Source organism: Temnothorax longispinosus, chromosome 10 (assembly GCF_030848805.1).
Source record: "Temnothorax longispinosus isolate EJ_2023e chromosome 10, Tlon_JGU_v1, whole genome shotgun sequence".
In the NCBI taxonomy this organism is placed as follows: Eukaryota; Metazoa; Arthropoda; class Insecta; order Hymenoptera; family Formicidae; genus Temnothorax; species Temnothorax longispinosus.
The window spans coordinates 17,812,234-17,838,951 of NC_092367.1; the positions used below are offsets into that span (position 1 = coordinate 17,812,234).

General features: G+C 40.3%; 3 protein-coding genes across 5 annotated transcripts; 1 reads left to right on the forward strand and 2 right to left on the reverse strand.

Annotated features, from left to right (window-relative positions):
• Positions 1-554: 554 nt before the first annotated feature.
• On the forward strand, positions 555-20,377 carry LOC139820359 (uncharacterized). 2 transcript variants are annotated; one of them, XR_011733948.1, is made up of 9 exons: positions 555-1,431; positions 2,442-2,654; positions 2,914-3,163; positions 8,920-9,137; positions 12,371-12,534; positions 15,146-15,237; positions 15,978-16,170; positions 16,847-17,213; positions 18,604-20,377. XR_011733948.1 is itself a non-coding variant. In XM_071790544.1 (8 exons), exons 1-8 carry the CDS (start codon positions 1,211-1,213, stop codon positions 17,083-17,085), a joined length of 1,590 nt encoding a protein of 529 aa, XP_071646645.1. In that variant the 5' UTR covers positions 555-1,210; the 3' UTR covers positions 17,086-20,377. The 2 variants fall into 2 exon arrangements, 1 of the variants encoding a protein (XP_071646645.1); XM_071790544.1 differs by having other exon boundaries at positions 16,847-20,377.
• Positions 6,615-7,703, reverse strand: LOC139819986 (non-selective voltage-gated ion channel VDAC1-like). The gene is made up of 2 exons (XM_071789852.1): positions 7,482-7,703; positions 6,615-6,844 (listed from the first exon to the last, which is right to left on the reverse strand). The coding sequence occupies exons 1-2, from the start codon at positions 7,641-7,643 to the stop codon at positions 6,617-6,619; spliced, it is 390 nt and encodes a 129-aa protein (XP_071645953.1). The 5' UTR covers positions 7,644-7,703; the 3' UTR covers positions 6,615-6,616.
• A 2,690-nt stretch (positions 20,378-23,067) lies between the features above and the next one.
• Positions 23,068-26,414, reverse strand: LOC139820358 (peptidylprolyl isomerase domain and WD repeat-containing protein 1). Of its 2 annotated transcripts, XM_071790542.1 has the most exons (8): positions 25,928-26,414; positions 25,520-25,622; positions 25,198-25,436; positions 24,920-25,113; positions 24,492-24,829; positions 24,221-24,410; positions 23,564-24,139; positions 23,068-23,452 (listed from the first exon to the last, which is right to left on the reverse strand). In XM_071790542.1, exons 1-8 carry the CDS (start codon positions 26,019-26,021, stop codon positions 23,309-23,311), a joined length of 1,878 nt encoding a protein of 625 aa, XP_071646643.1. In that variant the 5' UTR covers positions 26,022-26,414; the 3' UTR covers positions 23,068-23,308. The 2 variants fall into 2 exon arrangements, with proteins under 2 accessions (XP_071646643.1, XP_071646644.1); XM_071790543.1 differs by lacking the exon at positions 25,520-25,622 and having other exon boundaries at positions 25,928-26,080.
• Positions 26,415-26,718: the final 304 nt, after the last annotated feature.

The window sequence follows — 26,718 nt, forward strand, 5'->3', positions numbered from 1 at the left end:
ATACATCCTTAATTTTATCATTGAGTTTTCTATCGCGTTACACGCGTTCCGTGACCACGAGCACCAGGTTGATCGAATTACTCTTCATGTCCTCTCTCATTCGTGTAACACGCACCCGAAGTAGCACGAGTCTAATCGAGGAAGGCTGTTCCAGCAATTTCGTTATCGCGCTCTCTCTCAACGATAATGTTGGAAAATTATCGTTCTAACAATTTCTCCGTTCGCAGTCAAGATATATAATTTTAAATTCCCTGAAGATCTTTCTCATTACGTTCGCGTACTTCTCTTTCTCTCGTTGGGCGAAGAAATAAAAAATTCACGATCGCAAAGTTAAAATCTTTCGTGACGGGCTGACGGGCTCGTTTCTCATTTCCACATTGTCGGCCGCCACAAAGCGGCCCCTTCACTCCATGACAATTGCGGCGGCTAGAGCGAACGAGAGGGAGACGATCACTTTTACGACGTTACCGCGAATCCACCCGTTCGCTGAGTTTTGGGGTGAGCCACGCTTGCGCAAGTCCGTCAAGGTGCCGGAGCCAGCGAGCGACGTGCAACAACCATGCGAGCTTCAGTTTTCGCCAGGTCCTCGTCGTGAAAAAAAGAGTCGCGGTCGCGCTCCGCAAAGACGAGAGGCATCCCTCGCGTTACATCCCGATCGTCCTCGTGGCGCGAGTCGCTCTCGTCGGCAGGAAACGATGAACGATGAGCACGCGCTTCGATCCGTAGATCGCGTCGCGTATCTGACAGCGTCCGGAGCCGGCGCGCTCAACGGTGCTATATCGCGAGCAGCTCTCGAACGAGAGTGAAAGCGCGGGTGGTGTTGCATGCGGAAGCGGCTGCTTTGCATTTCGTTCTTTTATCACGCGACATGTAGGACCGATTAGATTTCCATCGGGAACACTTGATTCGTGACTCGTGACTCGCCCGGTGTCGGGCTTGTTAAATTGCAAGATTAACCCGCTCTGAATTAATGAACAATTACGTCGGTTAATTCTTCATGTGCTGTACGAGGCTCCTGCGAGCTCCTCGGCGGAGCGCGGGAGCCGTGCCGTCATTGATCTAAATCACGTCGCTTTTCGGGACTCGCCGGCGATCGGATCCCGTTGATCCGTTTATCGCGGCGCGAAGTTTTCGCGAAGAGTCACGTGCGGTGACCGCGAATGGAGGGGAAGACGAGTTTGTGGCAAATTTGAGAAGTCACCGGCGGTACATGAGGACCCGTGAAGTTCCTAGTGAATATATGGCAACGTCCACGGTGGCGGATCATCATGACATCGTCGGGAGAACTTCCCCGAATGTTGCCGAACGCGTTCTTCCCATGAACGTCTGCCCGCCGAGCAGCTTCCCGGACAAGTTTCAAGATTTCTTCGCGGCGCTTACCGAGGACGGCGACGACCTACCCAGCATGCTCGAGGACAAGCTTATACCGAGGTGAGTACGGCAAATACCTATTTAGTAAAAGCTTATCTTGGTTCTGTAAGATAACGGATAATTCTTTCGTGAAAGAAGGCAACAAGTAGTTTTATTCCAAAATGGAAAGAGGAAGAGATTTAAAAGAAGTAGAAAACGTTTTGTAGAAATAATAAAGAGAATATGAATATACATATTTATTGGCCGTCAATTAGGAACAGAAACAATGTTAAAGTGTATTCGCTGAAATATGAAAAACTTAATTAACACTACTAAAGACAGAGTTATAAATTTTATAAATCAGTTGTCAATTAGCAGCGAAAACGTTATTAAAGTATCTTTACTGAAGCATAGAGGACTTAATTAAATCCTAAGCTCGAAATGGATATAATTAAATATAACTATAAATAGCGCTACGGGCGCTGATCAGATTAGCCTAATGCGATTAAATATTAAATAATGATCGATGCGATACAATATTGAAACAAGGGATAATTTGTGCAAATAGCTTATTTTAGCATCAAATATTATTATTTGCAGCTTTGAACGTTCGGACGTTTCAACAAGTGAAACATACAAAATTTTAGCCATCTGAACGCTTTACGAGTTACGAATTCAATAATACCATAATACTACTCGGTAACGCAATTGAGAACTTCGTAACTTTATCTCGAAATTACATTTCTCAATCTAGGGAGTCTCAATCCGAACTGTTATGCTGATACCGTACTGGAGTTCGCGGCATGTGACGAACATACGCGTGGGAAGTCTTTGGTATTGGTTAAAGCCATTTGAGAATCTCGAAATCGGATTAGAGCCTGTCGCGCGGCGATTCTGCGCTATCTTCCGCCGCGCCGCGAGTAATGAATCAATCTTCCACGAAACTGAGTTTAATACGGAGGAGCGGAAATAGAGCGGCGATACTCACGGGGAAAATCGATAGCGCAATGCGTGCGTAAAAATAGGATTATGCCGCTCCGAAAGTTGCCTCGCGAAATGAGGGATTTGCCTGCTAAACCGGAAATTTGCAGAAAGCCGGATGGCACGGGCGTCGACGCGAAAAATCGGCGGACCTGGAACAAACGGACCTTCCAGAGGCGGAGCAGCGAGGTCGAGGTCCGTCTCCATCATACCTCGCTGTCCGGGTCTCAGGGTCACAGCTGCGTGGACGGACCGAAATCGCCGACCTCGAGGCGCAGAAGTTCCAGCATCGCGGTTGCCAGACCCACGCCGGACTTACACAGGTCGTATCCTCGTAAAAGTGATTGATCGTTGACTCATATAGTCCGCTTGACGGCGTCCGTACGGCGATCAATCTGTCTGACGAGCGCTCCAAAATAATCCTTACCCGCCTTAAATAAATCCGAGACCGATCACCGGCGCTGGAGCTTTTCAGCGAACCGCCGGAATGTAAATTGATTGGAAAGTCTTGGATTTATGAGAGGGATTTTCCACAACCGCGCGGCACGTGCCTATGATAACGATTCTATTTTCGCGTGGCAGATTTCTGCAAGCGGAGGCCGGTCCCTGGGGTCACCTGTCACCCTCGCCTAGGAGTCCGACCAGAACGCCGGCCTTGAGTCCTGGCGCCGTGTCATCGTCATCTCATCTGAGCGCGAGCGCGAGTCCAAGCGGACCCAGTCCGACGAGTCCCTCCGGTTCAGCTAGCTTGACGTCTGGGATTCGCGGAGGCCCCGGCCCCAGGCAATATCGCAGTAGAACGAGCAGCATGCCGGCTGTTCCACGTCACAGGGTAAGGGATATGATAAAAAGCGTGAAACGAGCGAGTCTCTTAAATTTTCGGTAGGAAAAGGGAATAGAGAAAAGGGAAAAGGGAATATCCCTTTCGTGGGATATTTCGTGTATTCTCTCTTGCCCTAATACGGAGAGGAAGAGGGGAAGAGAGAGAGGGACGGAAAGGGAGAGAATAATTTACAATTCGCGAGCTCGATATAGGGAAGCAAATATAGCGAAACGCGTAACGATGAGCCTCACGTTACATAAATCGATGGCGCACGTGGCTGAGTTAATTTCCTCGGTTATTGTGAGCGATACCTCGAAGCCGTTGCCGAAAGACTTTCCTTGTAACGACGGAGGCGATTCACGCGTATCGGCGAGTGAAATGAACACGGAGTGCGTAAATTCCGCTGAATAGCGTACGGCCGCAGCGCACAATGGTGTTGGGAATATCGCTGCCCGTGGCTGTCGCTCTTTCCGAATTTCATCGAAATTCCACGTAACGTGATCGCGGAACGCGGAAGCTAAAAATATAAAATCGGAACGCGAGCGCGACGAGGCGCCTAGAGAAACGCCGGCTTTTCCGCATCGTTGATTAGCTTTTTTTTTATTTCCCTGGAAGCTGTTGATGTATTGCGTCCGTTGGGACTTAAAATTGAGCGAACCACCCACTTGCAAACGCTAGAAATACCAAAAGAGAAACAATTAATCATTTTAATTCATTTACAAAGAAGATTAGTTTATCTTCTTATTTTAAAAGAAAAAAACTTTTTTTATTAAGAGTCTTATTAATTCTCATGAAGTCACAGCTTCTGTATAAAATGCATCCTCCTGGGGACGATTTGGTCGACCAATCGTCGTTGAATTTAGCGACGATTGACGCAGTACACCACCACAGCAGACGATACCAAGGACGGCACAAATCCGCGAGGACTCCGCGAGTTTAAGCCTCGATGTTGAGCGCTAGTCCGACTCTGTGACCACCTCTGGTGACGTTCGCGCAGTCGATGTTGAACGAGAGGATCAGCGTGACACCGTCGCTGATCTTCTGCAGAAAGCTCGTGGCTAACTGGAGATCGGTGTTGAACTTGAATCGCAGGGTCGACCTCTCGTCGATCTTGCACTTCGCCGCGGCGCCGACCGTCCACTTTTGCACGTCGCCTCGCTTCCCGTATATGCCGTTCGCCGCGATGTCCAGGTCGGGTCTCGCTGAAAAGCGGACGAGACATCGCAATTGATAGAACGAGACGGGAGGATGAAGGATACTCAAACATTTATGCCTCAATTTAAAAGTACACAAATCAGATTACAGTCGCCCTGATAACGTTCCTGTTAATTAACGCAATTAAGAGTTACGTTTTAAGCGAATAATTTTAACCCAATTTTAAAAGCGAGGTCATCGACGTGCGACGTTACGTAGTTCGCGCAAAATCCCGACGGTGTCGGTTTACGGTTTGAGGTTTGCTGTACGTCACCATTGCACGACGCTGTCACATACCCACTACACGCTAACGCTGCTAATTATCGCCCTCTCCACCCTTGCCCTCCCGATTCCGCCAAGAAAATTGATAACGCCACCGTGACGTGCGCCGATATATGCTAAACGATTTGTATTACACGTCCGTATTCCGCCTATCCGAACACGGAGCGACGGGATCTCATTACGCTCGTCTGAGCCAGGCACTTTCAATCCCCCCATTTACTTAATACACGCGAAAGACAGCGGTAATTTAGCAGTTACGCTTTCTAGCCGACGACGACGAGGACGCGATTTCGCGACGCAATAGGTAATGAGTAAGGGGAGAGTATTACGGAGTAGACTGAAATTACTCCGTTGTCACGGGGGATGATTAGTCTTCCCGTCGGGCGACGACGTCGGCGTTTCTCACCCCTCGCGCTAACTTCGGCGCGGAGGGCTCTGTCTAGGGAAAGATCGCGTTACCTTCACCGTTTACCTTTGTACAACACGGAGAGCCCGTACACGTACGGTATGCAGGTGCACCGGAGGTGCAGGTCAATGTCGGCGCAACCGTAGACGACCCCGACGTCGTTCTTCGTCACCCTGTTCGAGGTCGCGTCGTAGCCGCCCTGGTACCCCAGGAGCAAATCCCGGCATTTCAGTACCACCGAGCCGAGCAAGCTGGTGCCCGAATCCGGATCGTTGGCTGTAAACGGGAAATTTACGCAGATTACTCATCGTGTAACCGAATATGGAAAAGTTATATGGTGTTTCGATCATCACATTTGTCCATCGGGGAAAAAAAAGAAAATTTAATTCCCTCGTTTGTCAGAATTTAATCGAATAAACTCTGTCGCTATTGGAATCCCTGAATTCCCAAATCACCTGCCTCTCCGCCCACGCTTCTATTTTGGTTTTATTTCGCAAAAAATTCTCCTCTTGACGTTTTCGTATCGATAGGACGCGACAGCACGATAAACCGCACGACAGCGCGGCTATCCACGAGAGAAGTGCCCGTATCAATTGCCATCGCGGAAACTTGTGCTGCTCGCGGAAATTGCCGCGACTTGTTAGTAAACATTCGAGACACGCGGTCCCACTGTTGTTCCTGCAAACTTTGCGTGATATCGAAAAGGAGTTTGCACCGGAGCGAAGGAATTATTTATTAAAGTTCCCATTTGTGTTACGCAACGCGCAAACGCGAGACAGAAGGCAGAATGTCTTCGAAGCGAATTACTCGAGAGAACGGATTCACGTCCCCGATCGTTTCAGCGAGCATTTGATTTTATGTTAAATCTGATGTTTCCATGTTCGTCTCATATAACGGAGCATCGGAAATATCATTTGCCGCGCTATCTCTGCTTGAATAATTAATTAGGCACGGGGGAGAGGGATGGCGGAAAAGAGGAGAGTTTACTAGGAAACTCGATGATCCGGCAATTTTTTACACTCAATATTAACTATTCCGCGAACGGAGTATTTAATTACGAAAATGCTTCTCGTATCTTATAATATCAGAAAGTAGTCCGATTTTGTACAAAGATATATAGAATCTGTGCTACTTTGTTTTAATTTAGCATTATTAATAAGTATATTTTTCGTAGTACTTCAATGGCACATGTAAAAAGGATTCTTTTTAATGACCCAGTTTTATTTGCTGCTTTTTCTCGACGAGGTAAAAGGTTTGGACGGTATATATAATTAGTCTTCTTCATCCCTTAGACGGGAATATACAAACACAATATATGAAGCCCTTTATCCATCACTCAAGCAGGCGACCTGGCCAAAGCCGTTACCTTGCAAGACTTTATAAATAGAGAGATGAATTTGTCCCGAGAAATTTGTGTGCCGCTCCGTGCTTCGCTGGGAAGCCCGGCAAGTCCGCGCATATTATCGACGAGGCGATTAACACTCGAGAGAACGCGGTCACGCTTTCAAACGTGAAAGAAACGCGGTTATCCCGTTAACGCGTAAAGTTAATTAGATCTAAGGAAATTGGGGCGTGAGACACTAACAGATCTCGCAGCTTGCGTTGATCCTCTCGTTGGCGAACTTCGAGCCGACCTTCACGCCTTTCGCGGCCGTTTCCGGATTGTACGAGCACTCGGAGAGCAAATCAACGCCCTTCATTAGCAGCCCGTTAAACTCGTATCCCAGAAAAAGCGCGCCCTCGGTCGTCCATTTTAACAGCAGAGCTCCAGCATTTGCCTTGTACTTCGTCTCCATTAAACCGTTTAACTGTCATTAATTCATCGGTGAGTAAATCGTCCAATCTTTTTTGCCTGGCTTCAAGACGCAATACTTCTGACAATACTTGTTTCCCAAGATTATTTGAATGTTCGGTTAATATATAATTCCAATACAATATTTCACACATTATTATTTAAATACATTGTCATATAAATCGATTATATAATGTGATTTAAGAGAGAATGATAAATAATGTTTATCGAATTTATTAATGCTGATAAACTAATAAACATTTCATATGTATTAAAATATTGCTATATAAGCGTAATCCGCATAAACAACATAAAAAACATAAAAACCCACAGCTTTTTTCCGCTTTCAAAGCGATAGTTGCCGCGAGTTCGAATTCAGTGACACGGATATATTGCTTGCATATTCCGATGGGTAATTAAATGCAAATATTGCCGCTTGAAATAGTTGATTCAGCTACAGTTTCACGCAAAATTTTTCGCAAGATAAACTGCGGGACAAGAGCATCACTTGTTTGCTTTTCCCACGAATAATCGACAAAATAATTAGTAAATATTGCACGATACTATTAACGGTAATGCAAACAAAATAGATAAAATTTATTGTTCTAAGAATTTGCAAATATCGAAATGAGAGCATAATGATTTTCGATAACCTTTGATTCCTCGAAATTCAACGTTGCGTCACTCGTCATCTGGAATCTTTTGGTAGATTTGGTCTTGACATTGAACTTGAAAAGGCCCTTGCCATGGTGGTAGCCTGTTTTAAAAACATCCCTTGCATTTTTCCCAAGATCTGCGAAACTCGGTGCTTCCATCACGAATTCAGTATGTTGTGGAGTAAATTGTGGTCGTGCTATAAAGGTAGAAAACCTTAATAAGATATATCATTACGGTGTAATATTAGTTAATTAAAGGATATAATTAAAAAAGTTTTCTCAACACAACTTAACCAATTTCTTTAAAATTATCCAAGTATTCTGAAAACCAAATCGTGTTTCAAATTTATACACATATATGTATATATAATTATTCTGCTTTTAGCCTGCCTTCCATAAATTTATTTAATTTCGGACATTTCATTATTATATTAATATTATGTAATATTGTATACCCTCTCGATAATTTTAATTCGATTTCTATTTAGATCAAAATAATATTAATTCAAACCAATTTAGCGCTCACGTTTTATCTTCGTCAGAACGTGCCTTCTCGTTTTGTTAAGCGATTTAGGACTCAGCAAATTGGGGCTGCGATGTAATTCGAACGTACGCAAGGGTTCTTCGACATAACGAAAGCATGGTCGGTGTTAACTTCTCGTCGCGAGAAATACGGGGATTCGAGAAGATTGATATCGCGATTTCTGTAGGACGGGCGCGGTCGATATTCGTTTCCTAAGCTTCACATTGCAACCCGTCAAAGAAACGGAATGAACTTGATCGGGGAAGAGAATGTGGGGCAGAATTCAAACTATCGACGTCCTCGAATCGCAGTTAAATTTCTGCGTTCACACAAGTAGACAAGTTGAATAATGGTAATACGCGACGATTATGTCACCGAATGTGTTTTGCATCGATTAACGAACGCGTTAGGATTCGCCGCGACCCTAATACAGCGCTCGAGAACGCGTCGCGTATTTCTGCCGCCTTTCCGCCCCGTTTCGCAATTGCGAGGGAAGGCAAACGAGCATATATGCACATGTCGGCACACTCTGCTCGCAGAAATTTACAGAGCTTTATACATCGATTTACGTCATGTAGCTCATAATTCAATCAATGAACGCGTCGGCAAATCGCATCGAGATATCACGCGCAATGCATTTCTGTCAATTGACAATGACGTTTGCGGATGATGGGATCACCCACTCTCACTGTGTATTAAGAAATTGCCTCTCGTTCACACATCGGAAAGTATAGTGTTCGAAACACTTTACTGAAGAAAAAATCTAAAATCGGAAAGTGAATTTTTAACTTCCAACGACTTTTCCCCACAGTCTGTCAGATTAGATTTGCTTCCCCCGAGGTTGTCGATGTCAGCTATAATAAGACCCGCGTAAACTGGGGATCTGACAAATCGAATTGTCATTTGTTGCAGCCGATGCTGGCCGACACGAGACGCGCTGGTGGCACAGCGGGGGGCGAGGAAGGCGAGACCGAAGACGGGGTTGAATATTACAGGCTCCGGTCTTTCTCCATAACGGCTAACGGGGTGTATAACTTGGGCGACTCGTTGAAGACACGCCGCAGCAAGAGCATCAACAGCGTCACCTCCTCCACCAGCTGCAGCAGCACCCGGGAAGGTAGATTACTCAGGTGAGGATAAACAGAGCGCCGAAAGTGCGCGGATAAATTTCTCTCATAACGTCCGTCCGCTCGTCGGAAACGCGCGGCCAGATTCCGATTTGGGACTCGAGATTTCCTCTATATGGCGTTGCATATTTCGAAAACATCCCGCAGTATCCGGCAGATAATTGCGTATGTGTATAACTCCGGAACATGGGATAAACAAACAACTCGTTTCGTTTCACGGTTGTGCGTTATTGTGAAATAACAATACGCGATGTGTATACCGGAATCATACCGCATCGTGCATAATGATTGCATTCTGGGCGCGCTTGCAAATTCGCGGCTATTAAGAGAGGAAGGCCGCCAGATTAAACGAAGATAATTATAATTTCGTGCTATCGTTCGCGAATAATAACGAGAATTTTAAAAGGTACCGCGGCTAAAGCTCAACGGCTGAAGTCTGAACATTATAATTGGACTCTTTCGTCTCTATGGTTACCTACACTATAAATATAACGCGTAAAAGTATAATTCGTGTGACCGCGCGAATATAGAGAGAATGAGAGGAGAGAGGGAGAGAGAGAGAGAGAGAGAGAGAGAGAGAGAGAGAGAGAGAGAGAGAGAGAGAGAGAGAGAGAGAGAGAGACACCGAGGGAAAATAATCTTTCACGTAATACACGTGCAGACGTGGTGCCTCCTCCACACTTTCATCTCTATCCCGGTCTCGGGCTGTTTATTTTCTTCTTCGAGGGCTTCGTCGCAAGCCGGCGTTGACGCTTTAGAAAACAAAGAAAAATACATCAAATGTTTTCCCTCGCATGACTTTACTTTACGCAAAAGGTCCAGGTTTCCCGTGAGATGGATTCATGATATGGCGACTTGTTTGTATCCATCGGGAAGCAAAATCAAGAAACAGAGATTTTTCATGACAAACTAAAAGGTCTTTATTTAAATAAAAAGGGTGAATGTATCGTGTACGATAATTATTTAATAACTAAGTATAATATGTAATAATTGTTTAATTATTATAATTATATGTAATAATACTGCGTTCGCTTCAAGTGTTAACAGTGGAGATACAAAAGACTTCCTTCGAAGAATAGTTTCTTTATAATATCTACATAGTGGTGCAAACTTGAATCCTAAATGACTTTATTATAAGATAATTTAAAAGTCTCTTTTATTATTTTTCTAACTTAAATGACATGTTTGTTTTAACACAGATATTTTATATGGTCATTACATTTTGTAGGTCCTTTAGAATAAAATAACTTATATTTGATAAGGTTTCTTACATCTCTATTAATTAATGAAATAATTACGTGTATACATAACAAACAAAATATGCTAATTAATATAATTGTTATATTAATTAATTAATTTGCATGAAATTGTTATGTATGTACAGTGCTTGTTACTCGCTCTCACGAGAGAGAATTTGGACCTACTAAATTAATAACGCGGAACGGGGATTGTGTAAATCAGGAACTATCTGCGGAAACGATTTTCCTTTGACGGGAGATTCTGACGGTTTCTATTCGGGATAATCATCCCGGAAGTTCGCGATGATCTTCCCGGACGGTTGTTTACGCTTGCCTGAGCGTACTCGCGACCAAATCATATTCGATGCGTCGTCTTCCGCCCCGGTTTCCATCTCGCCCGCGGTTACCGGGAAGATACTCGAGTACTTGCCGTACGAGCGCCACGCGAAACTCCGAGTAATCGCGACTGCACGAGCGCTTAAAGGCGCCTTAATTGCCCCCGGATAATTACACGGCGCATAGATTGCATCCTGGGTGGGTGGAGAGTCAGCCGTAAAGAGAGCCGTCTCCGACCCTCTGTACCGTAAAAAGAGATTAACGGCGATTCTACATCCGTCTTTACGCCGATTTAAAATTTAGAGAGCTTCTCTCTCTCTCTCTCTCTCTCTCTCTCTCTCTCTCCCGTTTTCCGGGCTTTTTCGCCGGAATTTGCCGACACGATTTTCAACACCGTTAAATCCTCTGAGAAATCGTCCCAGACTGACGAAAGTGTACGACGGTGACAAGTAATCCCGGTAAGTGCTTACCCAGCGAGGGGGGTGAAAAGGGTTGTGGCGGCTGGAAATGTGGTGCAACACGCGTGTATCGAGAACACACGACGAATAATTTAAATTAAGTTTTCCTCTAAATGGTTTCCACAGAAAAGCAGACCTGACAGGATAGAGAGAGAGAGAGAGAGAGAGAGATTTTGTAATGTTATTATATCTGAATACATCCGCATTACTGCGTGTTCGCGTCTCGCAGCTCCCAGCTTGTCTTGCCACTAAGAGTTATAGATTCACAATTTACAAGCCCGTCCCTTTTACGTTCATTCTATTCCCGTTTCCTGTTTTCACAGCAAACACATATATTTGTTTAATTTTAAACAGAAGATGAAGAAAAATATGTTGAATGCTATTCCTTCGTATGATTTTATTTTACGTTAAACACAGATCCCCCGCAGGATACAGTTTTCGTTTTGATCGGTTATTTTCTCGAGAAATAATGTGCAGTTCAGATGAGAACAGAGAAAAGGGAAAACTTTTTTCATCAAAGGTTAAAAGATCCTTATGTAAATAGAAGTAGCGGCATCGTTATAATATAGAATATTATATTATTGTATATAATTATATAATATTATTTATATAATTACATAATTATATAAAAATACAAAAGAACACAACATAATTATATGCAATCATAATATAGTATATAAATAAAAAAGAAAGTGCAATAAAATAGACATTCCAATAACGATGATAACGACGACGAAAAATTATTCTTGGATTTTTAATTATGAAGCAAAATTGATATTTGTAGAGGAGCTTATCTTAATTTTGATAAAAAGAACATGTAATCGTTCTAGCATTTTTTCCACAAAGTGTAAATTATCATTATGCACAACATCTCCGCGGGATCGTGAAAATTAAAACTGCTTGTTGACGTCGCGTGTAATAACCGCGACAAGGTTGATAAAGTTCGCGCGTCGGATTTAACATGTCTGTCCCGAATAAACCGTTTATTAGATGAAAATTGTATAGGCATTGTTGCTTTAACGAAAGAGAACCGTTTTAATCGCACGTATCTGCCATAATGGTGGACGAGTACCGTGGTCGTAATTGTGAATGATCCGGATGAAGCACTAATAGAATTTCCAGAAGCGATAGTCTCGCGTAATTCGTTCGAATGTACGTAATATTTCATTCGTCGGGTTACGCTTCTCCTTTTTCTCCTTCTCAGCTCGGCCTCGCAGCTCTCCGGCATGGAGGCGGAAGAAGAAGCCGGCAACGAGCGGGTGGCGACGTACAAAGTGGGCATGCTGGGCGCGTCGGAAGTCGGGAAAACCGCCCTAACTGCACAATTCACCACGAGCGACTACATTTGCGCTTACGATGCCTCTCTCGGTAAGCACACGGCTGCTTTTACGCTTGTTTACCTTTCGTTTAATTTCGATCTAATTCGGCACCGTGACGTAGCCGGACCACTCCACGTGAAACGCCGCGCTCTCTGAGACTAACTCACGCGATTAAAATCAGATGGATATCTATCGTAATCGAGAAATGGTGATTAACGTTCCCTTCGCGAAGGGACAGACAAGCCGTTTCCACCGTGGCAGGAAATTAACGTCGTTTCCGTTTTTGCCGTTGAAAGAAGCATCCTCGAAGAAGCGTTCGCTGCCGGATGGACGTCGCCTCTGAAACTTTGTTTACAGCAAATGATCGTCTCGCGACGGCTATTTCGCATTTAATTATTTAGCACTTGTTGCGAGTTACGCCGGATTGTTCGCGATATTACGTACTCTCATTAAACGGAATTAATTAATCTGCTGGGTAAAACGTTAACGGTACAATATATATTCACGCGAAACGCGCATTTCCCTTAAAGCGCTTTGATTGCATCAATTAACTGTTCGATTATGCCTCCGATTATTACTCCGAAATTATTCCGCACAAAGTATTGTAACAGAAGTTACAATATAAAGTTTTTGTATTATCCTGGGAAATTACGGTACTTTTGTTCAGAAAGATTAGGTACGTTTTCTATTTTACAAATGGATTGTCGCAATTACTTGAATACTTTAACGTACAATTTAAAACGTTCAAAATCCGCTAATGCGAGAAAGAAATTTTATAATCTGGATTGCTTTTATATATCTTTTACTATATTTTTGTATGGCGCAAATTGTAATTTAAATATTTCTAGATGTAACAAAAATTTGATTAATTACAGCATTGTTTTAATTTATTTTAATTACATTAAATATTATTCATATATATGCTTCTACTTAGCGCGGTTTAAAACACATAAATAGCTTTTTACATAATTAGTAAAACTGTATACATACAATTGATTGTCAATTTTAATAAATATCGTTATATCGCAGATTTGCAAGAAAATGTAAAGAGGGACACGTTTTCCATGTAATTTATAGCAATATATTTGGTTTGCGCCGTAAACGCGCACAGCGTTAATTATTTTTCGCGAATGGTGTCGGAGAGGAGTCACTTTCGTATGCAAGTCATATCTTCTTCGTCTCATTAGTCTTTTATACGTTTGCGCGTCTCGAACTCTCTTACATTTTCTTATGCTTCCGTGCGACGAATGGTAAGGTACTCTTTTGCGAAATTGCTTTTCGCAGGGTGATCAGTCAAAATCAATGCGATCGATGTCGCGCGATCCAGCGCGTGCGAGAAAGCACAAAATCCAATCGCGTCGGCAAATGTCCCGTGGAAGCGTGACTCTCTCATTACGCGTACATACATACACACACAAACAACAATATAATAATAACCTGTAATTTAGCAGTCCAACCGGGCCAATTAATTCGCACGAGCCGTTTGTAACCTGTTAACGGAAGCAATTTTCGCTTGTAATGAATTGTCCGTGACGCGCATTGACGCTGCGCTTTTGTCCCACTCTGCGAACTCGACGGCGCTCGCTCGGAGTCGCTCGCCCTTGCTCGCCCTTTCAATAAGTATCAATATACCAATATATAGCTATATCGTTAACTATCCGCAATTAAAACTCGCTCGTCTTGCGATGTGCTCCATCACGGTGATAAGCCGCTCTTATCTCAGTCGCTCGAAGGGAATACGGAGAATTCTCTTTATACTTCGCCTAGCACGAACACCCGAGTATTTTGCATCAATCGAAACCTTCCGATAACCAACGTCGGTACCGGATACGGCGGATATCGTTCGAGCTCCTGTCCATCTGGTACAGCAAATACTTGAGCGGAAACGACGATAAGACAACATGCGGTACGCTATTGACCCGAAAAGAAAGATGCCTTGGTCGCTCTCTTCTCCGTTTTCTCTTTTCTTTCTCTTTTATCCTTTTCCCGGGTAATGCATGTATATATGTATGTATGATATTTTCCGCTGGTTTCCGCCGTCGAGGTCACTCTCTCGTGGTCGATTTTATTGAAATCATTGCACGAATTCGCCGCGAGTACCGGTCCTCATCGTGAGTACCTCCGCGTGAGCTCTCAAAGCAGACCCTGTTGTATCGATTTTGCACCAAGTACTTGTCAAGAGAGAGAGAGAGAGAGAGAGAGAGAGGGGGGGGGAAGGGAGAAAGAGAGCATTATCGATATTTCTGTACACGAAAGAGGCAATATATTCCTCTCTTCCCGCTTTGACGAGTTCAACCTAGATCATAATGGCCCTTCGGAAAAGAACGGTCACCGGTAGTTCTATAAAATGTCTCGCCGTTGGAGTGTAATTAAATTTGTCCCTTCGGATAAACACATCTGCGCGTATACTTTTAATGAAGGACCTGATCCTCGCTTCTGGCGGCATGAGAGAGAATAAAGAGCGTGGAGTATGACGCGCGGTGGAAACGTGTGCTATCTTACGATCCAACCGCTGCCTTTAAAGCGGGACATTAATCATTAGTTTTTGCTTTTAATTACGCGCGTTTGCATATACATATACGAAAGTAATACCGATGACGTGCGAGTCTGATTGATGGTCGGACGCGGTATTGCAAATGTCGATTTGCTGCGTTTTTCAGACGAGGAGTACGGGCAGAAGAACGTATCGGTGATGCTCGATGGGCAAGAGACGGAATTAGAAATCATTGATCACCCCGCCTCGGAGATGTCAGTGAGTAAAATGCGATGTTTTTTTCGGTTGCGATGAAAAATAGCGGAGTGATATCGGAGCGCCGAGGTGATGCATCGAAAGGTCAATTACCCGACAAATGGCGTTAAATTGAGTAACTGTCGGATATGCCGGAAGGAACTTATTTGCCGCTCTCGTAAATAGAGTTATAGCACGACGTCATCTTTATCGAGTTCTCTCTATTATTGCCGATTAGATGTCGGCGTAAACCTCCGGGATACACCCCAAATATAACACGATGATGCGCGTAGATGAGAGAAAGAATTGAGAAACATAGGTGTTCTTTTATCGAGTAAAGAAAACGAACAAACTCGAAGGGGTGAACAACGTGGAAGGGGAATTAAGCGAATTATTTCCTCGGATTTATCGAGATAAATCGGAAGAGGGCTGTTACGCAGGTGCTTAATGCGATAAAGCGCTAATTATACGTATAGATAAAAAAAAAACAAGGACACGTTTTGCAGTGTGAACTGTAGGATCGTTTAAGAGTTGTTACAAAATAAAACATTATAGATACGCGAGCTATTGGAAAATAAATAACGCTTATTTTACACGTCGCAGAATTCTCTCTTGTGTTTCTATTTATCGCAATATCGCGTTTCGTTATATGAACGATGAGTTTTTCGATAAAATTTATTGGTCGGCTGGAAAATGAATCGACCATCCGTTCGACCTTTTTTCGTGAATTTTCCCACTTTCTTCCCCACCTTCATCTTTTCGAGGTCGAGACTTTTTGTTCAACTTACAATCCGGACGTGTACGTGGTGGTGTACTCGGTGGTGGACAGAAGAAGCTTAAAGGTGGCCGAGGAGACGCTGCTCTACTTGTGGAAGAGCGATTATATGACGACTCACGGTGTCATCCTGGTTGGTAATAAAGTGGACCTCGAGAGGAAGCGGGAAGTTCCGTCAGTGGGTGTGTACATGAATTTCGTATAAATTCTCTCATGTCTATAGTCACAATCCGCGAATCGTTTTAACGAAATCGTGGAGAGAAAAATACTCGGAAAAATATAAATCGAGAGTTTCTCAAATTCAGTTCAACGAAAAATCCTGTGTTACATATCCAAATTTACATCATTTTAGTGTAACTTCCTTATAAAAATAACGTTTAACAAATCTATGAACTGATGTTATAAAATAAAATACAGTTTTACAAGGATTTGAAAGCTTTATACAATTTATAACGTTTACGTTAGACTTTTATAGAATAGAATTTTATTTATATAAATTTACATATACCGTGTATTTTTACGTGTATTTTAATGTATATTTTATTATGTATTATGATTCTCCAAACGTTTACCATACTACGCGGGATATAAAATTGTAAACAGAATTTTATCGACAATATATATTGATACGAATTGCAGGTCGTCTGAAGTGGACTTAATACGTTTGAGGAATCAAAATGCGCACGTACATGAAATTTATTTTAAAGTGCACTCACATATGTCAAAGCATCCAGCACATCCTTCCACATAAAATTATGAAGTGGAATTCCATTCTAGAATTTGGAATCGTCCATAAAGCGAGTTTTAAGTTTCAACTGCTTATATATGACATTCTCGAGTTTACCGTCCTGCCGACAGTTGGCCGCCGTTTGGCAAACAGCTGCGGTTGCAAGTTCATCGAGACGTCGTCGGGTCTGGCCCATCACGTGGACGAGCTTCTGGTCGGCATTCTGGCGCAGATCAAGCTGAATCCGCAGCGCAACCGGGACCAGGTGACCAGGCGCCGTCGCAGCAAGCAGCGCAGCAGGCGGATTCTGAAGCACCTGCTCGGCTTCAAGAGGAAAACCAAGAGCTGCGAGAACCTCTTCGTTCTCTAACGTTCTCCTCGCGCAGCGTCCCGTGTACGGCGCGAGAAGAAAGAAAAGTGATTTCATCAGATCAGATATCGATCACCCGAGCGTGTCGCTCCTCGGTCCGCGAATACGTGCGCTATCTTCGCGAATAGGTGAGCATTGTGCGACGTAGGCGAGAAAACGTATCTGATTTTAGGAGGCCACGCGACGAATCGCGGTAACGCGAGGTGCACAACCGCGAAGAATATCGAGCAGATTCTCGGAGTGCCAGGCGCAAATAGGTAACTGGGATGTCTGGGATACAAAGAAATTCACGCCCGTAATGCGTATCGATGGCGAGTAGCGCGCGAAGGGAACTAGACCTCAGGGGCTTTTGTACTCGCGCGTAAGGAAATAAATAAATCACGTCCTTTTCAACTCGAAGCTTTTTTGTCGAAGCGCAGTGCAAGTTTGTTGCCGCTCTCATACGTAAATAATTCAAATCAGGAGGAATTAACCCTTTCACGTCCAGTGGAATACATGTCTCAGTCAGCGTTAAAAAAATCCTCTCTCCGGTAAATATTGAGTCATTGCTAAATGACTCATTTTAAAAAGAATTTAAATTTTTTAAATAAAAGTTATTGTGGTAAAAAAATGATATTATAAAATATATAAAAATTATTTTCGTAGTAAGATCGAGAGGTTTTCTGAAAGGTTTTAATAAAGATTTAACAAGTGTGCAGTGTACGTGTTATCTTCGCTCAAATAAGATTTTTTAATAATGTAAATTTCTGATCACATTTATATATAAGATATAAATGAACTCTCAAATCATTTGTATCTCAATGGAAACATAATGATGATGTCGTTTGATACTTGCGGATACAAATTTTTGGACTTTGCTATGTAGTTGTCTTAAAATTTATTTTTAAAAAAGATTTTATTTTTTTACATTTGCCATATTAGATCCGCTATTTTGAATTTTTATGTGTAATCCCGCATTTTTATATTCAGCGACATCAGTGAAACCTTAAAAAATAATTAAATCAGTTCCTCTTTTCAAAAAAAGTCAACCGTGAAGAGAATAAGGGGCTTATTCAGGCTGACTGTTCGGTGAAGAAATGTAAGTTTGGACGAATTTTTTTATTTTTTTAAATGATGGAATAAAAAACATATTTTGACGTCAAAAATGTATTTATTTTTTTTAATTTTATACCTAGAAAACTATAAAATAATAACAAATCTTTGATTTCATTGTATCTTCCGCATAAAATGTTTATTGTCACGAATCTGTATTTTGGACTGTATGTAACATAATATTAGAAGGGTTGATCTGAAACACAAAATCCAAATATTTTTTTAGATGATATTTTATAAAACCTAGTGAAGGGAAGGTTTAATTTTGGCTTTCCACAAATATTATAACTGTTCGAAAATAATTAATTTAAAAAAAAATTGGAGAAATGTTATAATTTCATTAAAAAGTCAAAACGTTAAAATCTGCCTTCACCATCTCGTTAGATAGTACATATCTAAAAAAGATATTTGGGTTTTGTGTTTCAGATCAAGCTTCTGGAAATTACGCAGACACAGTCCGAGATGCAAAGTTTCGCGGCGATAAATATTTTATGTAGAAGATAGAAATTGAAAACTTTGTTCTTAATTTCTAGTCTTTTACATATAAGATTGTATAAATAAATACATTTTTAACATCGAAATACCGTATTTTTTGTTCCCTTTGGTTTCATAATGCATTTTCTCACTGAGTCTGATAAGCCCCTTAATTAAAGCGAAACACGTGTCGGTGTATGTGTGCGTGTGTTTTAAGCGCGTAAGTAATAATTTTATGAGAGCTTCGCTGTTGCTTCGCACTTTTATATCCGCGTGCGCAGAGAATGACTATATATTATTATATATATTCCGTATATTCCTGTGACACGTCATCGCGATGTTGTGATTTATCACGATGAGAATTACGTGACGCTGAAAATAGGATAAGAGCGCAGCGCGATATAATATCGGAAATAAAATCATCGATAACGAAACGGGGCGTGTGATAAAAATTACATTTACGAGATGCGAATATTCCGCGTCTGATACGGGCCGAGCTGTCATAAACTCACGCGAACGGACGAATGTAATTTGCGATAATGCGGCTTTGAGGCGCAAAATTCGTTTTGGCGTTTCGGGAAGAAAATTCTGAAAGGAAATTCTGCAAAGATCTCCCAATGTTTCGCGTCGTATTTATGCTGTGTATATACGCATGCTAAAACGGTCTATTTGAAAGATTATCGTAAGTTCGTTACTTCTCCGAATTATAGATAAGCCAAAACTGTAGCTAATAACGTAGATTATTAATGTTTATAAAGCAGCATGCTAGTATAGTAATGATAACAGTAATAACTACGTAATAATACCAGTTGGTAACAGGAAAGCTAATCGCTTTGCTACCTTGTGCGTCGGACATTAATTACGAAAAACACCAATTTGTACAGACATTTTAATTGTCTCTCATGATAGATCAAAGATACGGATCCGCAGCGAATAAATATATATATTACATTAAACTAACTTCATCAAATCGAGATACACGGAGATTCGTAGCAGCGAATCTCTTAAACTGAAAGAAACTGCTTCGCCGAAATCTGCGATGCATGAATCCTTCGACCGCGAATAATTGTCTGAACTTAAAGGAGAGCGTATATTCGCTGAAACACAGGCCGGTATTCATAGTCAGATCTTATATTTAAGATCGTTTTAAGTTTATCTTTAGATACTCCGTAGTCAATGAAACGAGTCATACAGCATCTGAATGACTATGAATACCGGCCACAATCAGTATAAGGATACGCTCGTCAATATTGGAATCCTCAGGCAATGCACGAATACTCTCGTCGCCGGGCTGGGATCAACAAATACAATCGACCAAGCAAATCTTGTATGCAAAGTAGCTTCGCGGAGAGTGTCAATAGTTGACGATTTAGGGCATGGATAGAACTCATGCGTGTGAAGTACGAATGATCCTGTCTATATCACACTGGTGTCTAGTCATCATCGATATTGCATGTGAACGGCGGTTGACGCTTTTATTTGGAACATATCATGCAACCCTGCGAGAGACGCGGCCATCGGTATTATTTTATGATGTCGAAATGGACGCACCGTTGTGGTTGCATTGACCTCGTTTTCCCAAAAGGAGAAAAAGGAAGAAAGATATCCAATATTTTGATTAGATTCTGTCGTATGTACGGATTTTCCGTTGAAATCCGAGTAAAATATGAATGTTTTATATATGAATTTGTAATAAATTTCTTTCCTTTATTTCTGCCAAAAAAAAGGGTAAGTTTTCTCTTTGATCTCACTTATTGTAGTTTACCTTAAAATGATATAACGCATAAACTAAAATAAATACATGTATAGTATTAACACATTGATTGCTACGTCGTTCATGAATGACATATAATTTCCAGGAAGTTAAACATTGTTTCAACAAACATGTTTTCTTTCTATAGTTTACTTTTTCAAAGGGGAAAAAAAAAACGTCACGAACTCTATTAATATTTCAATCTGAAATTATGTTTTATGGCAAAAAGAAAGAAAAATTATGAAAGGAAAACGTGTTTGGCTCTCTGAGAATATTTCATGAAATTGAATGTCATTTAAACGTAAAAGACGTGGCAATCAATGTGTTAATTTCGCGTACGTTTTTTTTCCTTTTTTTAAATTCTTTGTCCTTTTATTCGCGCGAATAACACGGTAGTGGACTGTAAGGGCGGCAAGGATTGCAGTATGGATTCGGTGGCGAGGGTGGCTGCGGCAATGTTGTCGGAAGTATAGGGGGTAGCAAAAGCCGGGGGCAACAAGGTCCAGGTGTTATTGGACAACATCGAGGTGGCGGAACGCAAGGAGGCCTTCGGGGTGGAATCTCGCAAGGAATTTCTTCAATTCTCGGGGGCAAAATTATACTGTGCGACGGCGATGATGAAACGCTTGCACATTTGCTATAAATATTACAACAACACTTTGAAACTAGAATGGCTAATCGCCGGAAACTAACGATCAAGCGTTTCTCTTTTATCGCGTATTACGAAACACGCGAGAATTTTGAACGTTGAGAATTATTGGGATTTCCTAAATTAAATTGCACGTACCAATTGTCAATAGCACATATTAGATATTTCAGCTCTTCCATGCCGTTCCGGCATGACTCCGATTTCTTCTTGCAAGATGTATCCCTTATTTGTATCGACATTTTATTTTATCTTTGTTTTACCTTTATATATTATGTTCTTTTAACTTCAACTAAATTTAATTGTAATTGTATTTCACTTTTAATTACATTGCGGGTCAAATCTTTGTGACAGATAATTTCGTCGACATGAAACTGCACTTTTAATTAAAAAAAAAAATGATATATTGCGTTTGACGTATGCATTATATTTATATAGAGGTATGAAATGGTAAACGTAATGGCTATGTAACTGTCGCGAAAATTATGCAATTAATTCCACATGCGATACGAAAATAATAAATAAATAATATAATATAAAATAAAATACAAATATTCACCGTATATTTGTTCCGCTTTGATGCTCCGCTGCCTGCTTGCTCTTCTCATGTTCTTTCATTTTTGCTTCTTCATGAATTCTCATTTACGAAACAGGTCATTATACGATCCCATATATACCAATTCCAAAAATATGATGTGTATCTCTTACCGCACTTCTACGATGTTGAAACTAATTAAGGTCCAATCTCTCGCGCAAATACGATTATCAGTGAAATATTTTTTTTTATTAATAGATATAAATAAAAAAAGCTCTCGCTATTTCATTTTATATATGTATGTACATCAAACATATATATGTATGAGTTTTTTAATTCTTTCTAATTTTTCTTACTATTCTTTAATTAAGCTATTTAATTAAGCATGTTTCTATTTTTTCTTTTGCAAGAAAATATTAGCCCAAATGACCGTGCGGATAGTCTTTCCTGCGGAAGTAAATGAAATTAAATGCTTAGTTGAATATGCAATAATTACATACGAGCAATTTGGTCAAACACACTATCTTCGACTCATTTTATAACGTAGTATCTTGGAAAAATGTTTAATGACAGCGTATTAATTTTCAGCACATTCAAAGTTCAAAGTTATTAGCAACGTGCAATATTGCGTATCTTTTTTAAATGCAATTATATTTTCTTTACGTCAATCGATTGATGTCACTATTTTATGCATAAAAGTATTAAAGCAAGACCATCAAAAAATGTATATTTTATGATATAAAATATTTTATATTTTCTATCAAAATATAATCAAAGTGAAATACCAAACATCTCGCTATTTAAAAAATTGAACATTAAAAAAGTGATTAACATATTAATTAAATATTACCTTAGGCAATTCGCCACAAATAGTTATATAATATAATATATAATAATGCATTAAAATACCATAAAATAAATGATTAAAACATTTGTGGTACCCAGTATACATTATTACTGAATGAAGTCATTACTGAAATGCGAGATACACGTGATGTGAACGTTATAGTTGTTATTTACATTTTTTTACAGACTATATTATGAAGATTTCATATAATTTTTATATTGTAAAATATATTTTTCCGATTTGGCAGAGTAATTTTATAAAGCAAAATTATGGCATTACCTGGAAAAGTCAGTGCTTATCAGAAATTAATGTTGAAGATCGCTTCGGTCTTACCCGAGAGATTCCGCGCCGCGTTTTTGCATCCTGCAGGTATGGTCTTGTCTAATTAAAACGTCTCTGAAAAAAAGAGATCGCTAAATTCACCGAAAAATGTTTATAAAAAAAATCGTTTTATCAGGTCCGACCACTGTATTTTTTTGGGCGCCAACGTTTAAGTGGGGCCTGGTTATAGCAGGTATAGGGGATGTCAAACGACCCGCGGATACAATTTCTCTCAGCCAAACCGCGAGTCTTATGATTACGGGTGCTATATGGTCTAGGTATATAAATATCTCTCGTTTGAGATTCATTATATACAAGGTTGATTGATGATTTATTTGAAACCGCACAATTCTAGATACTCACTGGTAATCATACCAAAGAATTACAATTTGTTCAGCGTTAATTTATTCACCTGCGCTACGGGAGCATATAACTTCATCAGAGGATTAGCATATCAAATGGCGCAGAAGTAAATGGACACCAACATATGTCGTGAAATGATTGAGAAAGGGAGTGATTTTTATGCAAATGTATCTCGATTTTTATTATATAAAATTATTTAACAGTCACGCTAACTATTCGTATGTCATCGTAAGGCTTATCAGTTTTAGGATTTGTCTTCACTTGGCTGATATTTTGCACGACCTCCATTCCTTTGTAAACTCGGCCGAATACGGTATGTTTGTTATCCAACCAGGGCTAAAAAACGAATGAAATATTTGTGTTAAATGAAATCTCGCAAACATATCATAATCAATTTTTGAGAAACCTTACAAAGTATTATCTACTGTACAAAGAATTTATACTCACTGTCGGTGTCAATGTAATGAAAAACTGGCTACCGTTCGTATTTGGCCCTGCATTTGCCATACTCAGAGTATACGGCCTGTCGTGCTTCAGATTCGGCTTGAATTCGTCGTCGAACTCGGCTCCCCATATGCTCTCACCGCCGGTACCAGTGCCAGTAGGATCTCCCGTTTGTATCATGAAACCTTTGATAACTCTATGAAATATGTGACCATTGTAATAGCCATTCTTCGCGTGCACGCAGAAGTTTTCCACCGTCCTGGGGACGTCCTTGCCGAAGAGATTTACGTGGATGTCACCGAGCGCCGTGTGAATTATCGCCGTGTCGTATATCTTTTGCATGTTTGTGGCCTCTGTAGAAGATATGATGTCCTCCTTAGAGGGCTTTTCGTTGAATACGTCGCGGTCGCATTCCTGACTCTTTGTATCCTCAGGCTCTCGTCTCGTGAACATGTAGAACCGATTTTTTTTGTGCGCCGTGCAAAACAACGTCGGATCGGGCCGATTCAGCTCCATCGTGGGATTCTCGGACGCCTCCATCTCAACGGTCAACGCGGCAGTAGTCTTCCTCGCTTTTCCCTATAATGAATTATTGAATAATGTATTTGAGTATTTTTAATATTGTACAGATGTATTTTTAATCAGACTTTTATTGAATACCTGAAATAATGCTAGCCGCATTGGTCGTATGTTCTCCGGCTTTCCCATAATTTTAATACAACGATTTGTGTAAAGATTCACCATTTTGACACCCAGCATAGTAGGATATAGAATAATATAACCAGACTCATCAAAAATAATATTTCCCAAATTTGTTTCAGTTTTATCCAGTTCTCTCTCGACTGCCATTCTGTAATAATAATAGAAATTGATATAATACTTATTTGCTAAAGAAATTAGAACCAATTCATGTAAGATGCAATTGTCCCACCTGCGTCCAAATTCCATGTTTGGAAGCTGCTGTACGGTTTGCTGCAATTCGCTAAATCTCTGCAGCGTCTCGTCAAATATTCTGTATAGTTTGCCCGTCCGGAAATTAAAAACCCTAACTTTTCTATCTCCACTGAGAGACGCGAACCGTTTACCGTCTGGTGATATCGCCAAACCGCATGGGTAAGTCTTATTTTTGGCGAATTCAAACAGATCGGTATCCAACTTTGATTCGAACGATATGCATTTGGGAAACTTGTATTCCGTTTTCGGACCTGTCCAGTACTCTAATATTCCAGCTCTATCAACGGAGATGCACGTCTCGTACACTGGATTATACTGTAAAAAAAAAAGATGCGTTACCCTCTTCTAATTTTACCAAAATCTCGGCATTCCTTTCTGCGCATCTTCCATTATAGCCTGACTTACTTTCATAATGACAACAGGTTTAGTGTGCAGCTTCTCGAACACGTGTAAAGGTGTACTTGTTCCCTGGCCATCATAGATATATATCTTGTTGGATTCTTGCGAAGACACTGCCACAGCGGATATTGCATCGCCAGCTGAGTAAACCCATTCGGCGCAAAGTGGCACAAAGTCCAACGTTATCATGTTTATCATATCTTAAATAACATACAGGCTAGAATAAATTAAATATATTCTCTACGTATCTTAAATAAGAGTCACGCGTAAACTTTCTTACTTACCGAAATTAATAACGTCGAATATTTTCATAGTTCCTGTAGTTTTTTTCGTCGAGGTTTCTGGAATTTTAACGATTTTATCTATGCTGACTGAACATACGTGAACACCGTTGCAGCTGGCAGACATTGAATGTATCGGCTTTAAGTGCGCTCGAAAGTGTTTTACAAATTCTATTAATTCCTCCTGCTTTTTCCAGAATTTTATATGTCCGTCGCAACTGGCGGTTATCACAAAATTTGACCTGTAACAATAAATTTAAATAATAAGCCTTTCAGAAAAAAAACTGCTACACATTGTTGTAATTATTATTTCTAAAATACTAACTTTGTTACTAAAATATGAGTGATGACATCCCTATGCATGTAAGATTTCTCATAACATTCGCAGCATGGCAAATTATCTATGTAGACTTGTTCATACTCCAAGACTGTAAAATTATACAGAAAGTAATTAAAAAATGTATGTAATTTCTTAGAGTGACGTAGATCTTTTTAATTATCAAACAATATCAAGCGGGACAATAGAAAAATCAAAATTTCAAAAAATTAAACCCCCCATGGAATAGAGAAACATATTACATTTACATTCAATTTGTATTAAGCAATTGGAAAGTAATTACATCGTATGTGCGATAAGTAAGAAGGTAAAAAGTGAGATAATAGATACATGAATTTCAATTAGCATTTATTGATGGGAAATTAAATGAAAACAGCCTTGGTTAGGTTAGTTAACCTCGTTGCTTCTTTTGCGGCGCAGCTTCCGAAGGTAGCGGTCCGATCCAACCATCTTCTGTGTCACTGCCTTCGTGCTCACGTTTTTCACTCATTATTAGATAATATTATCAATTTTAATGAATAGAAATATACATTTAACCTATAGATTCAGAAATGTTTACGTTACAGCGACGAGCTATGCTTACAGTTCAGTCACAACTGTGGTTGAGTTTAGCTGCACCTGGCTGCACCTTGTTAAAAAGGCGGGAAATAAGAAAGAAGATTTAATGACTGAAGATAATAAGTTAAGATATTTAACTGTGGTATACGAGAAATATATGAAATATCTTTATTATTACACTTTTGGATAGCAAGAGCATCAACAAAGCAACTGCATCAGAGAATTTTATTGATAATTACTTACAATATTTATACTTAATTGAATATATGTCTATGTTATAATTAGAGTATTAATTATTGTAAATACAATTGTTACAATAATTACAGTATAATAATAAAAACGCAAGAAAGATATATATTTCTTGTTACAAATCTATGTTATAGATATATATATTACAGAAATTATAGATTTTGTTTATTATCCGCATGTATTAAATTTTTAATAGATTTAAAAAAATCTGTTTTAATCTTTGTAAAATATGTACAAATGTAGAAACATGTGAATTTAATTAACATAACAATTTATAACGGTAAAATATAATATAAGTTCTTAATCGTTAAAAAATATTTAAACTCGGGGAAATTTGTAACAAATAAATAATTATTTTAAATCGTTTCCATTTGTTATAT